A 19,176-nucleotide genomic window follows, 5' to 3' on the forward strand; every position below is an offset into this window, starting at 1 on the left:
AGCACTCTGGACCTCAGACTGGGGCGAAGGTTTCTCTTCCTACAGGACAACGACCCTAAGCACACAGCCAGGATACCAAAGGAGTGGCTATGGGACAACTCTGTGAATGTCCTTTTGTGGCCCAGCCAGAGCCCAGACTTGAACCCGATTGAACATCTCTGGAGAGATCTGAAAATTGGTTTGCACCGACCCTCCCCCATCCAACCTGATGGAGCTTGAGAGGTCCTGCAAAGAAGAATGGGAGAAACTGCCCAAAAATAGGAGTGCCAAGCTTGTAGCATCATACTCAGAAATACTGGAGGCTGTAATTGGTGCCAAAGGAGCTTCACCAAAGTATTGAGCAAAGGGTGTGAATACTTATGTACATGGGATTATTTTACTTTTTTATTTTTTTATAAATTTGCAAAGAATTCAAACAAACGTCTTTCATGTTGTCATTATGGGGGGATTTTTGCAGAATTTTAACCACTTCCATACTGGGCACTTTCACCCCCTTCTCGCCCAGGCCAATTTTCAGCTTTTAGCGCTGTTGCATTTTGAATGACATTTGCGCGGTCATACAACACTGTACCTAAACCAAATTTATGTCATTTTTTCCCCACAAATAGAGCTTTCTTTATGGTGGTATTTGATCACCGCAAGGTTTTTTTCTTTTTTGCTACACAAATAAAGACCGAAAAGTTTGGAAAAAAAAAACAAAACTTTTTTTTGTTTAGATTATAAAATTTTGTAAATAGATCATTTTTTTTCCTGCACTGATGAGCACTGATGATGAGGCCGCACTGACTGGCACTGATGGGTAGCACTGATATGCAGCATTGGTGGGCACTGATAGGTGGCACTGATGGGCACTGATAGGCAGCATTGATGGGCACTGACATGTGGCACTGAGAGGTAGCACTGATATGCAGCATTGGTGGGCACTGATGGGCGACACTGGTGGGCGGCAATGATAGATGGCAATGATGGGCACTGGTTGGCAGCACTGATAGATGGCAATGGTGGGCCGCACTGATGGGGAAGGCACTGGCAGGCTCCCTGAGCCCCGATTGCCATCCCTGGTGGTCATGGGTGGGCATCCCTGGTGGTCATGGGTGGGGGTATCCCTGGTGGTTCTAGTGGCACCCCCCAAAGGTCTGCACTGGTAATCAATGATCTGAGTACCAGCACAGACACCCCTGTCAGGAGAGCCGCAGATCGGCTCTCCTCTACTCGTGCCTGTCAGGCACGAACTGAGGAAAGCCGATTAACGGCTCTTCCCATTTACTATGTGACCAGCTGTGATTGGACACAGCTGGTCACATGGTAAATAGCCTACCTCATTAGGCTCTTTACCGAGATCGGAGATGCGGTGTGTCAGAGTGATCGCTGCTCTGCACGCCCCCCCGGGGGCGCGCAGAGCGCATTATCCTGCTGGACGTCATATGACGGCCAGTCAGGATAATACAACCACATTTTCCCGCCGTCAATCCGCTATAGGGCGGGCGGCAAGTGGTTAAAGGAAAATAATTGATTTAATCCTTTTTGGAATAAGGCTGTAACATAAAAAAAATGTGGAAAAAGTGAAGCGCTGTGAATACTTTTCTGGACGCACTGTATGTAGGAATCCTCACCGACACATCGGGGAATGCACAAACTAACTGCTCAGCACTATTTCCTGCAGTGATTAGAATGATGAGACCAGGAGCTCCGACAAACCTTCAAGCAATTAATTCTGAATGCATTAGTACCGGCAGCTCTGAAGCGCCACGTTTCAGGTTCTACATAATGAGCCCTTATCTGGTGCTCCAAGCTCCATCACATGTAACGTCATGGCTGGTGGCAATGCATAATTCAGTGAGCATTCCTTCAATTAATTTCCTTCCAGTCTTATTTTACGGATTAGTCACAGCCGGCTATAAGATACGTTTGTTTCCTGTACTCAGTTATTAAATCTGCGGAGAGTCATTTTGTGGACAGCAGTAAATGCTGCAATATAGATGTAGACAACTCAGCGTGATCCTCGAAATTCTTATTTTCAACCTCCACAAGGATCGATAATACACAATCATTAGTCAATGCAATTTACCTTGAAGGCAGACAGACAAGTTAATATTGAATGTGTAATCACTCTTATCCTGGAGATACGGCAGAGGCACGGGATCCTGCATGGGAGAAGAATCAATGAGAGGTGAGCAATGGATGGAGAACCTTCCTGACTTGACAAATGTCTTCCATCTCCAAACTAAAAATGTACAGCCGGACTAGTGAGCCCAACGAGGTGTCACACAGCAAATAAAATGATATCAAATCCATAAAGTAATGCACATATGTCAAACACAAGGCCAGGGGGCCGAAGCCGGCATGTGGTCCTCCCACCCAGTTTTGTAGCTGGAAAGGCGGATCTCCATTCCGCACCGTCTGACTCTCACCCTCCACTCCCGCTCCTCTCAGCCCTAGTGTAGGTGCGCTAACATTGGTCATTGGACCTTAGTGGTGTGGAGTCTTCAGTGGAGCTTTAGTTGTGCGGAGATTACGGGGCTTTGGGGGTTCGTTGAGCTTGACACCATTAATCCCTGCACTCTGTACATAGGGCACCCCTGAACCCTGCACTCGGCACATAGCACACCCCTGAACCCTGCACTCGGCACATAGCACACCCCTGAACCCTGCACTCGGCACATAGCACACCCCTGAACCCTGCACATAGCACACCCCTGAACCCTGCACATAGCACACCCCTGAACCCTGCACATAGCACACCCCTGAACCCTGCACATAGCACACCCCTGAACCCTGCACATAGCACACCCCTGAACCCTGCACTCTACACAAAGCACACCCCTGAACCCTGCACATAGCACACCCCTGAACCCTGCACATAGCACACCCCTGAACCCTGCACATAGCACACCCCTGAACCCTGCACATAGCACACCCCTGAACCCTGCACTCTACACATAGCACACCCCTGAACCCTGCACATAGCACACCCCTGAACCCTGCACATAGCACACCCCTGAACCCTGCACATAGCACACCCCTGAACCCTGCACATAGCACACCCCTGAACCCTGCACATAGCACACCCCTGAACCCTGCACTCTGCACATAGCACACCCCAGAACACTGCACTCTGTACATAGTACACCACTGAACCTTGCACTCTGTACATAGTGCACCTCTGAACACTGCACTTTGTGCATAGCGCACCCCTAAACACTGCACTCTGCGCATAGTGCACCCCTAAACACTGCACTCTGCGCATAACACGACACTTTTTACGGTTTTACAATTTTTAACAATATAGTTGTATTGTAGTGCCAGCAGCTGGTCAATGTTTTTTTTATTAGTAAGCGTAATAGTCCCCCCCATATTTACATGTCCTTTAACCACTTGCCGATCGCCCGCCGTAATATTACTGCGGCAGGGCGGCTTGGCTGCGTCCACTCACGTAGTACTAGATGACTGGATTGCATGTGGTTTCGGTGATGCGCCCTCCCGCGATCGTCCGGGGAATGGAGAGAAGACCCGCCTGCTTATGTAAACAAAAATTTTTTTTATTGGGAATGTTTTTTTAGCAGAAAGTAAAAAATATGGCGTTTTTTTTCAGAATTGTCGCTCTTTTTTTGTTTATAGCACAAAATCTAAAAACCGCAGAGGTGATCAAATACAACCAAAAGAAAACTCTATTTGTGGGGAAAAAAGGACATCAATTGTATTTGAGTACAGCGTCCCATGACCGCGCAATTTTCCGTTAAATTAACGTAGTGCTGAATCGCAGTGCTTGGTCATTAAGGGAGTAAAACCTTCAGAGGCTGAAGTGGTTAAGGCTGCAGGCTCCTGACCCTCTGTCTGGACAGTGCTGATTGGCCCTGTGCTGTTCACATGCAACCGCCCAAGAAAAAAAGAAAATCTCTAGCAATACACACCAAACTGAGCATGTGCAGCCCGACTCCAAAAGCGCTGTCTTATCCAGACATGTTCTGGAGTCAGTGGAAGAAGAGGAGGATTTGTGCATACAGGATCAAACAGCCTTTTTACACAATGCAAAGGTTCCACAGTGAGTACAACAAGCATGCTTTACTGCATATATAGATTGATTTTAGTGTTGTGGGTTTAGTAACACTTTAACCACTTCCCGAAAACTGACGTACCTGTACATCGGCTGGGAGAAGTGGTTGTAGCGGGATGATCTGCAGCTGCAGGCATCACCCCGGTACCGGTTTTTAGAGACGGCGGTCGGCTTTCTGGGGAAAACAACCGATGCGGCTCAGCAGCCATTTGGCCGTTATCCCAGCGACCCTCCCCCCACCCTCTCCTGCCACCTTCCGTGGCTCTTCCCTGGTCTCCTGGGAGACCCGAGCAACCAGCCGGCACATCCGCCAGCTGGTTGGTGTCCCGAACGAAGCCGGATTAAGCTTCATTCGGGTCTCCGATCACGTAACCCGGAAGCGGCATCATGACCTCACTTCTGGCTTACTTGGCTGCTACCAATTTAAAAATAAAAAAACTGTCAGTATTCAAAAATGCAGATTTCAGCTTTTTGAATACATTGAAGTGCAGTGGAGGGATTTGGTGTCTTTTAGACCCCCGCTCCCTCCATAAAGAGTACCTGTCACTCCTATTACTGTCACATTCCCCCCGATCCCTCCATAAAGAGTACCTGTCACTGCCTATTACTGTCACATTCCCCCGATCCCTCCATAAAGAGTACCTGTCACTGCATATTACCGTCACATTGCCCCCCGATCCCTCCATAAAGAGTACCTGTCACTGCATATTACTGTCACATTCCTCCCGATCCCTTCATAAAGAGTACCTGTCACTGCCTATTACTGTCACATTCCCCCCGATCCCTCCATAAAGAGTACCTGTCACTGCATATTACCGTCACATTGCCCCCCGATCCCTCCATAAAGAGTACCTGTCACTCCTATTACTGTCACATTCCCCCCGATCCCTCCATAAAGAGTACCTGTCACTCCTATTACTGTCACATTCCCCCCGATCCCTCCATAAAGAGTACCTGTCACTGCATATTACTGTCACATTCCCCCCCGATCCCTCCATAAAGAGTACCTGTCACTCCTATTACTGTCACATTCCCCCCCGATCCCTCCATAAAGAGTCCCTGTCACTGTCTATTACTGTCACATTCCCCCCCGATCCCTCCATAAAGAGTACCTGTCACTGCATATTACTGTCACATTCCCCCCGATCCCTCCATAAAGAGTACCTGTCACTGCCTATTACTGTCACATTCCCCCCCGATCCCTCCATAAAGAGTACCTGTCACTCCTATTACTGTCACATTCCCCCCGATCCCTCCATAAAGAGTACCTGTCACTGTCTATTACTGTCACATTCCCCCTGATCCCTTCATAAAGAGTACCTGTCACTGCCTATTACTGTCACATTCCCCCGATCCCTCCATAAAGAGTACCTGTCACTGCCTATTATTGTCACATTCCCCCCCGATCCCTCCATAAAGAGTACCTGTCACTGCCTATTACTGTCACATTCCTCCCCGATCCCTCCATAAAGAGTGCCTGTCACTGCCTATTACTGTCACATTCCCCCCCGATCCCTCCATAAAGAGTACCTGTCACTCCTATTACGGTCACATTCCCCCCGATCCCTCCATAAAGAGTCCCTGTCAGTGTCTATTACTGTCACATTCCCCCTGATCCCTTCATAAAGAGTACCTGTCACTGCCTATTACTGTCACATTCCCCCGATCCCTCCATAAAGAGTACCTGTCACTGCCTATTATTGTCACATTCCCCCCGATCCCTCCATAAAGAGTACCTGTCACTGCCTATTACTGTCACATTCCTCCCCGATCCCTCCATAAAGAGTGCCTGTCACTGCCTATTACTGTCACATTCCCCCCCGATCCCTCCATAAAGAGTACCTGTCACTCCTATTACTGTCACATTCCCCCCGATCCCTCCATAAAGAGTACCTGTCACTGCTATTACTGTCACATTCCCCCTGATCCCTTCATAAAGAGTACCTGTCACTGCCTATTACTGTCACATTCCCCCCTCCCCCCGATCCCTCCATAAAGAGTACCTGTCACTGCCTATTATGGTCACAAGGGATTTTTACATTGCTTGTGACAGCAATAAAAGCGATCAGATTTATTTATTTATTTATTTTTTAAAAACAGTGCTAAAAATAAAAAATAAAATAGGAAACTTTTTTTTTTTTTTTTTTTTTTAAGCGCCCCCGTCCCAGTGAGCTTGCGCACCAAATAAAACACATACGTAAGTCACGCCTGCAAATGTAAACAGTGTTCAAACCACACATGTGAGGTATCGCCGCGATCGCCAGAGCGACCGCAATAATTCTAGCAAAAGACCTCCTCTGTAACTCTAAACTGGTAACCGTTAAAAATTTTTTAAAGCATTGCCTATGGCAATCTTTAAGTACCGTAGTTTGTCGCCATTCCACAAGTGTGCGCAATTTTAAACCGTAACATGTTAGGTATCAATTTACTGGCCGTGACATCATCTTTCATAATATACAAAAAAATTGGGCTAACTTTACTGTTTCGTGTTTTTTTTTTTTTTTTTAATTCAGTGATGTGTATTTTTTCCCCCAAAAAATTGTGTTTGAAAGACCGCTGCACAAATACCGCATGACAAAAAAAATATTGCAACGACCGCCATTTTATTCTCCAGAGTCTTTGCTAAAAATAATAATAAATATATATTATATACATATATATATATATAAAAAATGTTCGGGGGTTCCAAGTAATTTTCTAGCAACAAATACTGATTTTAATTTGTAAATAACAAGTGTCAGAAATAGCCCTGGTCCTTAAGTGGTAATGTCATTTGAAAGCGGAGTTCCACCCAAAAATGGAACTTCAGCTTTAAGGCCTCCTGACCCCCTTACATGCCACATGTGGCATGTCATTTTTTCTTTTTTTGGGTGGGGTACCTAGATTTGACAGGTACCCACTCCCGCTCGGGCCACCTAGGCGGCTTGAGCCGGAGTTCTTCTCTCCCCCTCCCTCCTGGCAATATTCTGGGACACATCGGAGGTACCAGAAGATCGCCCGTCCACTCAGGATGCGCGACGAGACTCGTGCATGTACAGTGCGCATCTGACTGTGAAGCCGCAAGCTGTCACACCTGGGTGCCCACACTAGAGATGCCGGCGCTGTGGGAAGAAGAGGGAGAGAACCGGGGCTCCCGCCAGCGGCATCTCTGGCTTGTGGGACAGGAGAGTGTGTTTATTAAAAGTCAGAAGATACACTTTTTGCAGCGGATTTTCAATAAACACAAAAATGGGTGGAACTCTTCTTTAATTTAGAGATTTAAAGATTATTGCATTAGGGTGTGCACCCCAAAGTTTAAATACACATGCATGTGTTTGCCTACATGTATATGGCCCCGGTACATTACTCTCCCTGTTGGCAAAGTGAAATAGAAGTGTGTGGCACTTCTCTTATGGCAGAGCAGGTCCGAGGGAGATCTTTCCCATCTCCTCACTGGCAAACAGAGCGACAATACTAATGTGCCCTAGGTGATTAGGGTGTGCCCAGGCACACCCGGCACACCCTGTGCGCACGCCTATGAAGGATATCAATTAAATGCTGCATACATACATAGCAATAATCAATGAACTAAAATACTACTATTATGCTGCTTATCTAATTCTTCTACTCACCTGGATTGCGTTGGGAAGCACAAACGGCATCAGGGCCTCCATCGGCACCACCCATGGAGATATTGTTGTGCCAAAGTTCTTAGCCAAAAAAGGTCCAAGCGGAACATATTCCCATTTCTGGATGTCTCTAGCTAGGAAGAAAATACAGTATTACAGGAAATTGAGTATGTACATTTTAAACACCATTTAGTAGAGCTGCACGATTAATGGTTAAAAAAATCTCGATCTCAAACCACCCCCCTCACGATCTTAAAACTGCATTTCCACCATTCTTACAGAGCCGTTCTCTGCTCACTCACAGATATAAAAAAAAAAAAAAAAAAAAAGGAGCCTCCAGAAAATGTTTATCAACACTGGATTGCTAGATAACTATAAACACAATGTTATACAATGTATCATTTCCTTCTTTTACATCAAGGGAATGAACTTCTGTCTGTAAGTGAGGGCAGTTTAACCTCTTAGTCCCGGTTCACACTTGTGCGATGCGGGAAGGCTGAATTCGCAGCCTGTTCCCGCATTGCAAACGCACCTCTGGCAGTTCACACTTCCATATGCGATACGCAGGGGGTGTCAATTAAAATGTTGACGACACCCCCAGTTTGATCGCATATCGCAGTGCGATCTGACAGTTCGCACAGGATCGGATCGCACTAGTGTGAACCACTGTGCGATTCGATCCTGATGCGGCTGGAAAAAAGGGTCCTGTGCGTGTTTGGTGCGGATACAGTGCGAATTCAGCCATACAAAGTGTATGGCTGAATTTGCATCCGCTCAGCCGATCGCATGTAATGAAGGAGCAGTGCGCTCCGAATTACATGCGATCGCCGCACTCGCACAAATGTGAACCGGCCCTGAAGGACTAAACGTTTTTATGACACTTGTTGCTTACAAATTAAAATTGTATTTTTTGCTAGAAAATTATTTAGAACCCCCAAACATGTGTATATATAATATACACACATACATGTTTGGGGGTTCTAAATAATATTATAGCAAAAAATACAGATTTTAATTTGTGTGTGTATAATATATATATATATATATATATATATATATATATATATATATATATATATATATATATATATATATATATTTTTTTTTTTTTTTTTTTTTTTTAAATGGCGATCGATGCAATCTTTTATGTCACGCTGCATTTGCGCAGAAGTCTTTCAAACGCAGTTTTTTGAGAAAAAAATGGATTTTTGTAAAATCTTACCATAAAATCCTTTTCTCTTAGCTCATCGACAGACGTAGTCCTCGGTGATACACCACCTTCGGGTTATGTTACCTCCGCAGGAGCAGGACTAGACAGGAAATTAAAAAGCTCTGGCCACACCCTAGGGGCAGTCCCAGAGGGTATATCCTCTCTCTCTCTGCCTCAGCAAATCAGTTATGTGAAAAAGCAGTGCTTAGAGAATTTAACCCAACCCAACTCCAAAACAGAGGGGCGGGGACTACGTCTGTCGATGAGCTAAGAGAAAAGGATTTTACGGTAAGATTTTACAAAAATCCATTTTTCTCTAGCGCTCATCGACAGATGTAGTCCTCGGTGATACACCACCTTCGGGACGTCCCAGAGCAGTATCACAACTGAGGGGTGGGAAAATGGAAATCAAATCCCAATCTAGAAGGCCCAACCGGTGCCAACTAGAAGTTTACAATGCTCATCCTTAATGATGAGACTCAACAAAAAAATTTTCAAACAGAAAAAAACCCTCGAGGTAGACCACCGGTCTCCTCAAATTGCGGCCTGCAAAACCTTGCGGCCAAATGAGGCATCCGCCGATGCCGTCACATCAATTTTATAGAATTTTGTAAAGGTATGTACCGACGACCAGGTGGCCGCCTTACATACCTGGACCACTGACGCCTGATGGCGAAAGGCCCAGGAAGTACTGAGCGCTCGAGTGGAGTGCGCCCTAACAGGGAACGGAGGACTCTGACCCTTAATAGAATAAGCCTGTACCACCGTCTGTCTAATCCATTTGGCAATGGTTGCGGCAGATGCAGGCAAACCCTTTCTGGGGCCATCCGTGATCACAAAAAGTGAATCCGTTTTACGGAATGATTCCGTAGCTTTCAGGTATACCCTGATTGCCCGAACCACATCTAAGGAATGCAACGCATGTTCCCGATGATGCTTGGGCTGAGGACACAAGGAAGGTAGTACAATATCTTCATTCAGATGAAAATCTGAAACCACCTTAGGAAGAAAAGATGGCTTAGGATGAAGTACTACCTTATCCCTATGAATCACTAGGTATGGGGACTGGCATGATAATGCAGCCAGTTCTGACACCCTGCGAGCAGAAGTAATAGCCACCAAGAAGGCCACCTTCTGGGATAAAGTAAGCAAGGGAATCTCCCTGATGTTTTCAAAAGGAGGTTTCTGTAGAACCGACAAAACCAAATTAAGATCCCAGGGCGGTAAGGGCGCGCGGACTGGAGGAGCCAGGTGCGGCACCCCCTGGATGAAATTCCGCACCAAGGATTTGGTAGCTAACGGCTTCTGAAAGAAGATTGCTAATGCTGAAACTTGACCCTTGATGGTGCTCAAGGCTAGCTTCTGCTCAACCCCTTGTTGCAAAAAGGCCAATATTCGAGACACCGAATAGGTACGTGGAGGAAATTCTAAAGATTCGCACCACGCAATATAAGTCTTCCATGTGTGATAATAGACTTTGCTGGAAGTCGCTTTCCTTGCTTTAATAAGGGTAGGAATGACAGAAGTAGACAAACCTCTGTCCTTCAGTACTTGGGTCTCAATGGCCAGGCCATTAAAACCAGCGACTGTAAAGCACGAAGGTAACTTGGTCCTAGAGACCACAGACACTCCCTGAGACGAAGTTCCCACGGAACGTCTGCGACTAGCATGTCCAAGTCGGCCAGGCCGGCTTGAGGAGGCCAGCCTAGAATTTCTAGGACCACTGGCGCTGATTGGATCTGAACCAGGCGTCCCTAGAGCTATCTGGCCCCGACCATCCGAGAAAGTCTGGTCGTTTTCTGTTTCCACACATTTATCAGATACCTGATAGTTATCAGGAAAGGTGATCTTTTCTGGTTGAACCTCAGGGACCGAAGTCACCCGACTAGAGGCTACTTGGCCTATCTGGTCAACCAGATCCGATTCCTGTGAGGTATCGGGACTAATCTTAGGAAAGGGTAAAGGAAAAGATCTATTCAGGGAACGGTAACTACCGCTTCCTGTGGTACTTAAATGTTGGAAGGGAAGAATCGCACCGGTAGTAGTGGTAGATGCTCGATCTGATGTCCTGAATACCGGTGAAAACGTCCCCCCACCCTGAAACCGGGTGGGGGCGCACCTTCAGGCTGTGTACTCCTTTGCTTCGGGTTTGGCTGGGTTGGTCCCCTTCTTGAACCCTCCTGGAGGAGTCTTGCCTTTCCCGCTAGTACCAGCCGGGCGCCCTTTATGGGCGGTAAAGAAAGGTCCTCGCTTGTTGCGAGGTCCCTTAGCTTTTGCAGCCTGTGGCAAGAAAGTGCTCTTGCCCCCAGTGGCATCCTTAATGATTTCATCTAGGTTGGCCCCAAATAGACGATTCCCCTGAAAAGGGAGATTGGTCAAGGTCTTTTTGGAACCTAGGTCAGCTGACCAGCATTTTAACCACAGCACACGTCTGAGGATCACTGCTAACTTAGATGCATGCCCTAATAAGGGAGTTGTGTCCAAGGCTGCGTCACAGATAAACCGTAGCCCTTGTATGATCTGTTCCATCAAATCAGATGTCTCCTGGGGAATATCTTTTCCCCTAAGATCTTGGCGTACCATTTTCGCCCATTCCGTAAGTGTCTGGGAAACTAGACCAATAACAATTACTGGTCTAAATGCTGACCCTATCAGAGAAAAGATAGTGCGGGACTCTGCTTCTATCTTTCGATCCACCGGATCCTTAAAGGACGAAGTGTCCTCCACTGGGATAACCGTGGCTTTATTCAGCCTGGAAATAGGCGGATCCACGACTGGTGGTACCGTCCATTTCTTAATGATGGATTCCTCAAACGGATAGCGTCTAGCAATACGCTTGGAAATAGTAAAGGTACGTTTAGAATGCTCCCATTCTCCTTTAATCTGATTACCCAAACATTTAGGTACCGGAAAAGCCTTCGCCATCTTGATGGGCTTATTAGTACCGAAAGGCCTCTCTGTTTCAGTTGCCTCTGCCGGTAAAGCCTCAAGTTTTAAGGTTTCTTGCACTGCCACAACTAGTGCGTCCACCAATGCTTCTTCCTGAATTATAGCAGGAGAAGAAGCGTCCTCCTCACTGTCTGAGGGGGCTTTACCTGGGATAACAGCCCTTGCAGAGGAACCTGCAACTGCCGTGACCATCTCTGAATCTGAGTCAGAGGTGTCAGATGGTATAGGGGTAGGCGGGGGTCGCTTCCTTGACCCCCGTCCCTGACAGGCCGCCTCCACCCGAGCCACCATAGACTCCAAAATTGCTGTAAATGATTCTATACTCTGTGCACCGGCGGGTCCCGAGGCCCCCTCGAGGGAAACAGGTGGGGGAATATGTGTGGCAGGGTCCATGATAACTCCAGTTACTACCTGGATAATATAATTCAAAAGAAAAAAACTTTTTTTTTTTTCTGACCCCCAGCGCCACAAAAAACCCCTTAGTGTTACCTGCTAGGGATCCCTATCGATCGAGAGAGAGAGAGATAGACCCCCAGGCTCACCACTTGATGCTCAGAGTTAAACTGCAACAGCTTACAGCGCTGTCTTGACAAACAGGAAGTCTTTTGGCTGGCTGCCCAGGAAGAAGGGAGGCGGCTCCGCCCCTCTGCACGCCTTCCGGCGCCTCCCCCAAGCTCCACGAGGTGTAGGATCACCTCAAACATGGCCGCCCCCATGCTGGAGACACGAGGCTACGCCAAAATGGCGGCTCGTGCGATCCAGCAAAAAAAATGGCGGCGGCCTGTGCTGACTAGCGGTGTGCTGCAGGGCACACAACACTCTCTCTGCATGGGGATATGGCGTGGTTGGCGGTACCGGCCCTGGCGGACCGCATGGCCGTTCGGGAGGCCTGCTAATAGCTGGAGATCTGATTTGGAAGGCAGTCTACATGTCCGTGGCTTCTGACTGGTAGGTAGCTTATACTTAACCCATAAGAGTCCCAGAATGCCACAGATTACATCTTTAAAACATGTATACAATAGATTGTTAGCTCCCAAACCAAGCCTCCTGGCTTTTTGCACACATAAAATCACACTCAAAGTAGGAGGATTTGTGACATGTTATAGGATAGAAAGAACTCTTTCTTACCATACAGAGAGGGGCCCGCGTTCACCACAAAACCCGTCAGGGAAAAAGGGGGAACATACTACTCACCATACCGGAACCAGGCGGGCACCAACTCCTGACAGTACCCCTCTCCACCGGAGCGGGAGGGCTGTCGACCGATACGGACGCCGTGACTCATGGTCTTTGGCGTTTCAGCGAGACGTTTAACTCGCGGGTTCAGTCCTTTTAATGGGACTTTGTCGCGGCCGACCCAGCGCGGAGCTATGGCCTGCACGCGCTCGTAGGCTGAACTGGGGTGACCACCGGATCTCAACATCCAGCCCGTCGCCCAGTTCAGCTTTCTTGCTTGAAGATCTCACAGGAACACTGGAGAAAAAAAAAAGCTGTCTAAAAATCCTTTTAGAAAAAAATTCTTGCCAGGACCTAAGATCCCAGCAAGGTATCTAGGTCCTTACTCCTAACTAGACAGAAAATAACTGATTTGCTGAGGCAGAGAGAGAGAGGATATACCCTCTGGGACTGCCCCTAGGGTGTGGCCAGAGCTTTTTAATTTCCTGTCTAGTCCTGCTCCTGCGGAGGTAACATAACCCGAAGGTGGTGTATCACCGAGGACTACGTCTGTCGATGAGCGCTAGAGAAAATACACTTTAACCCACTTGCCGACCAGCCGCCGTACTTCTACAGCAGCAGGTCGGCTCTGTCCCATGAAACGACATACATGTACATTGCTTCATGAGACAGCTAGTGGCAGGCACTGATTGGCCAATCAGCAGGTCCGGCGGACGCGATGTCTGCCGGGCACCCGCGATCACTCCCCATGTAAACACGGCGGGCCGCTGTTCTGTCAGTGATGAACACAGGGATCCTGTGTTCCTCCTTTTTAAAAGCACGATCTCTGTGTTCATCCAGTGAGTACAATCCCCACACAGTTTAGAAAGCACTCCCCTAGGGACACATTTAAAGCGGAGTTCCGGCCTCGGGGGTCAATTTTAGCTAAAAATCCCCCCGTGACAGTCAGGGCTAGTAGTACATTCCATAATGGATAGCCTCTGAACTGTCCCGGGTCGCACTTACCTGTAAGAAGAAATACTTACCTTGAAAAGTTCTTCTCCAGCGCTGCCATCTCAGGTGTGGGCAGCTGAAGCCGCAGCGTCCCTCTTCGTGTCCTCTTCCGTGACGTCGGAGTCCCACAATGCACTGCACCAGCCCTGCTCGTCACTTCCGGTGCAGGAGTGGCATCCCTGCACAGGCATGCCCAGAAGCTGTTTAGAAGGGAATGCCGCGCCTGCACGGAAGTGACGAGCGGGGCCGGTGCAGGCGCATTGACTCCTGGGAGCGATGACGTTCAGCTCCCAGGAATCATCGCAAACCGGAAGTGATGGCGCGGGCGCCGAGGGAGGAAGTGGAAGGAAGGGGAGTATATTTTCTTCTATAATAAGGTAAGTGACCAAAAAAAAAATCGTCAGTATCCATTTCTTTTTCAGATATCCCTCAGCAAGCGGATGACCCAAAATCGATTTTTACGTTTTTGAGGCCGGAACTCCGCTTTAACCCTTTGATCGCCCCTGGTGTTAACCCCTTCCCTACCAGTGTCATTATTACAGTAACAGTGCATATTTTTAGCACCGATTACTGTAGTAATGTCACTGGTCCCCCCAAAAGTGTCAAAAAAAGGTCAGTTAGGGGTCCGATCTGTCTGCCAAAATGTCACAGTCCCGCTAAAAATCGCTGATCGCCGCCATTGCTAGCAAAAAAATAAATAAATAAATAGAAATGACATAAATCTTTCCCCTAGTTTGTAGATGCGATAACTTTTGCGCAAACCAATCAAAATACACTTATTGGGATTTTTTTTTTAGCAAAAATATGTAGCAGAATACAGATTGTCCTAAAATGATGAAAAATTTTGATTTTTTTTTTTTTTTTTTTTTTTTTTATTGGGAATGTTATATAGCAGAAAGTAAATTTTTTTTTTTTTTTCGTTCTTTTTTTGTTTATAGCGCAAAAAAGAAAAAGAAAAAAAGAAATCATAGGAGGTGATCAAATACCACCAAAAGAAAGTTCTATTTGTGGGGGAAAAAGGGACATCAATTTTTTTTTTTTTAGCTACAGTGTCACATGACCGCTCAATTATCAGTTAAAGTAACATAATTCTCATTTTTTTTTTCCAGAATCGTGCAGCTCTACTATGTAGCAATAAATATATTTACATGACTTCTATAGAACCAAGAGTACCCCGATCCGGATCCATATAATACTAATAATTATCTGGTATGGCCAAGGGATATCATGACTCCTCCCACACCATGCTACTGGCCAATCAGTAGCCAATCCTCCCACACCATGCTACTGGCCAATCAGTAGCCAATTAGTGACCAACCCTCCCACACCATGCTACTGGCCAATCAGTAGCCAATCCTCCCACACCATGCTACTGGCCAATTAGTAGCCAATCAGTGGCCAATCCTCCCAAACCATGCTACTGGCAGGCATAATCATCATTAGATCGGTACATAAAGGTATGGGGCAGCTTTTGGTGCTACAAGAAAAAAAAGGTACAAATTTACACGTTACAAACAATGATTAGAGATCTAAAAAAGGAAAGAATTAAAGCGGAAGTCCCTATAGTCATTTTTTTTTTAAATACTCTCCCATGATTGTTAAAACTTCAACATTAGGTGTTTGAATAATTTTATTAAAGCGGAGTTCCACTCATTTTTTAAACTTAGCCACATTGTAATGGGCACCCACAGTGGTGTAATTTTTGGCTGCTTATTTGGTGAAATGCCGTAAGGAAGTACCTTTTTCTCATTTGTCTTCCCTGCAACTTCATGTCGGGGCCGCCTAGGCGACTGTCATCAGCCTGGCCCTTTGACTCCTGGGAAATCTACGTCATTGATCCCAGCCTGGCCCGTGGACTCCTGAGAAATCTACGTCAATGATCCCAGAAGTCGCGAGATTTCCTGATCTGAACAAAGCACGCCTGCAGTGTCATTACTGCGCAGGCTTGAGATCGCTAGGTGCATGCTGGGTAGCCAGCTGCATAAAATTCAGGAAATTAAGCCAGGCTGGCTTCAGCTGCCCACATCCTCCATGGCCGCAACCGGAATCGACGGAAAAAAGGGAAATCCTTATATAGGAAGTCGTAACGTGCACATGGCCGGCTCTATCCATTGCAGTTATGGTGAATTACAACAATCTCAATGATGTGATTAGGATAATTTTGGCTAGGAGACTGAATCTCCACTTTAATGTGTTCCTTTTTCTTTCTTTTAAATCAATAAAATCTTATCTGATCTTGGAAGCAGGCAGCGGCCATCGAGGTTGTGGGCATCTGGAGCCCGCTTGGGTTTCTTTCTGGGATTCGGTGCAGCTGCCTTCCCAGTATGCACCTCCCTGATATCGCGCCTGCGCAGTAACGACCCTGTGCGGCGTGGTTTCTTCATGACAGTTTGCCATAGCAATGGCAGCAGCGGCGGCGGAAATTCCAGCCCTGTTGTTATGGCAGCCTGTTGGTATTAGGCGATTCCCATGGACTCCTGGAATATCAGCGTCATCTATCCCAGGAGTCCATGGAAATCGCCTAATACCAACAGGCGGCGGCGGCGGAAATTCCAGCCCTGCTGTTATGGCAATCTGTCGGTATTAGGCGATTCCCATGGACTCCTGGGATAGATGACGCTGATATCCCAGGAGTCCAAGGGAATCACCTTATGATGACATAATACAGTGGGTACGGAAAGTATTCAGACCCCCTTAAATGTTTCACTCTTTGTTATATTGCAGCCATTTGCTAAAATCATTTAAGTTCATTCTTCTTCCTCATGAATGTACACATAGCACCCCATACTGACAGAAAAACACAGAATTGTTGACATTGTTGCAGATTTATTAAAAAAGAAAAACTGAAATATCACATGGTCCTAAGTATTCAGACCCTTTGCTGTGACACTCATATATTTAACTCAGGTGCTTTCCATTTCTTCTGATCATCCTTGAGATGGTTCTACACCATCATTTGAGTCCAGCTGTGTTTGATTATACTGATTGGACTTGAGTAGGAAAGCCACACACCTGTCTATATAAGACCTTCCAGATCACAATGCATGTCAGAGCAAATGAGAATCATGAGGTCAAAGGAACTGCCTGAAGAGCTCAGAGACAGAATTGTGGCAAGGCACAGATCTGGCCAAGGTTACAGAAAGATTTCTGCTGCACTTAAGGTTCCTAAGAGCACAGTGGCCTCCATAATCCTCAAATGGAAGACGTTTGGGACGACCAGAACCCTTCCTAGAGCTGGCCGTCCGGCCAAACTGAGCTATCGGGGGAGAAGAGCCTTGGTGAGAGAGGTAAAGAAGAACCCAAAGATCACTGTGGCTGAGCTCCAGAGATGCAGTCAGGAGATGGGAGAAAGTTGTAGAAAGTCAACCATCACTGCAGCCCTCCACCAGTCGGGGCTTTATGGCTGAGTGGCCCGACGGAAGCCTCTCCTCAGTGTAAGACACATGAAAGCCCGCATGGAGTTTGCTAAAAAACACCTGAAGGACTCCAAGATGGTGAGAAATAAGATTCTCTGGTCTGATGAGACCAAAATAGAACTTTTTGGCCTTAATTCTAAGCGGTATGTGTGGAGTAAACCAGGCACTGCTCATCACCTGTCCAATACAGTCCCAACAGTGAAGCATGGTGGTGGCAGCATCATGCTGTGGGGGTGTTTCTCAGCTGCAGGGACAGGACGACTGGTTGCAATCGAGGGAAAGATGAATGTGGTCAAGTACAGGGATATCCTGGACAAAAACCTTCTCCAGAGTGCTATGGACCTCAGACTGGGCCAAAGGTTTACCTTCCAACAAGACAATGACCCTAAGCACACAGCTAAAATAACGAAGGAGTGGCTTCACAACAACTCCGTGACTGTTCTTGAATGGCCCAGCCAGAGCCCTGACTTAAGCCCAATTGAGCATCTCTGGAGAGACCTAAAAATGGCTGTCCACCAACGTTTACCATCCAACCTGACAGAACTGGAGAGGATCTGCAAGGAGGAATGGCAGAGGATCCCCAAATCCAGGTGTGAAAGACTTGTTGCATCTTTCCCAAAAAGACTCCTTGCTGTATTAGATCAAAAGGGGGCTTCTACTAAATACTGAGCAAAGGGTCTGAATACTTAGGACCATGTGATATTTCAGTTTTTCTTTTTTAATAAATCTGCAACAATATCAACAATTCTGTGTTTTTCTGTCAGTATGGGGTGCTATGTGTACATTCATGAGGAAGAAGAATGAACTTAAATGATTTTAGCAAATGGCTGCAATATAACAAAGAGTGAAAAATTTAAGGGGGTCTGAATACTTTCCGTACCCACTGTATATCATATGCACAGCTCAAAATACGGAATTTTGAGATTAATAATAAAAAAGATATCCTTTTAGAAATGCTCTGCAGATAGCGATGTGGATGAATGTAAATTGTAAAAATGGGTGGAACTCCGCTTTAATGAATAAATTACTGTATTAATTAGTAGCATTTTTATCTGATTGGAGTTCAGCACATGAAAGAGATGACAAAAAAGTGTATTTATGGATTCAATTAACTCAAAAGAGTGATCACGCACCCCTGCACTTGCGCACAGGACTAATCTAATATTGTGAATTAATTAAAAATAAATTAAAAATATCTTAGCATACAAGCATCCCGTCAAAAAGCAAATGCCTTGCCAAAACATGAAAAATGTACATATAAAGTATATATACCAGATTGACCGCGCTCATAAATCACCAATTATTGTGAAAAACAGTGATTATAAAGTTCCACTAAGATATCTCATTAATCCCAAACAGTAAAATAGTAGACAATCTTCTCCAAGACACTCCACTCCAGAAAGTCACCCGTGAGTTCAGAGATTCCTTCCTCCACCGACAATCACATGTACAAGCCACTCACCAGATACATTTGACCCCCATCACAGGCAGTCAAAAAAAAAAAGCTTATCTGCTTCCTCCCCCCACTCCGGTGCCACATTTGGCACCTTTCGAGGGGGGGGGGGGGGATGGGTACCTGTTTTTGACAGGTACCGGTCCCCACTTTTGGGAGACCTGGCTGCAGCGAGGTCCCCAAGAAGTTCAGCCCCCCTCCTACTTCCCCAGCTGCCAGGCCATTTACAAAGCACAGCGTGCTTTGCACATGCGCAGTAGGGAGCCGGGGCTGGGGGGGCAGAGAGTCAGAGCATTGTGTCTATAAGGCAGTGGTGT

The 19,176-nt window shown here is 46.5% G+C and overlaps 1 protein-coding gene across 1 annotated transcript in view; it reads right to left on the reverse strand.

Moving 5' to 3' along the window:
- The window catches only part of FAH (fumarylacetoacetate hydrolase), an 83,321-nt gene that overhangs the window by 16,926 nt on the left and 47,219 nt on the right, over window positions 1-19,176 (reverse strand). The window contains exons 9-10 of the mRNA XM_082256041.1: window positions 7,666-7,796; window positions 2,069-2,144 (exon numbers count right to left, since the gene is read on the reverse strand). Of these exons, the coding sequence (XP_082112167.1) occupies window positions 2,069-2,144; window positions 7,666-7,796 (207 nt within the window). The remainder of the gene's footprint in view (window positions 1-2,068; window positions 2,145-7,665; window positions 7,797-19,176) is intronic.

The sequence above is a fragment of the Pelophylax lessonae genome (genome assembly GCF_965119305.1).
Source record: "Pelophylax lessonae genome assembly, chromosome: 4".
In the NCBI taxonomy this organism is placed as follows: Eukaryota; Metazoa; Chordata; class Amphibia; order Anura; family Ranidae; genus Pelophylax; species Pelophylax lessonae.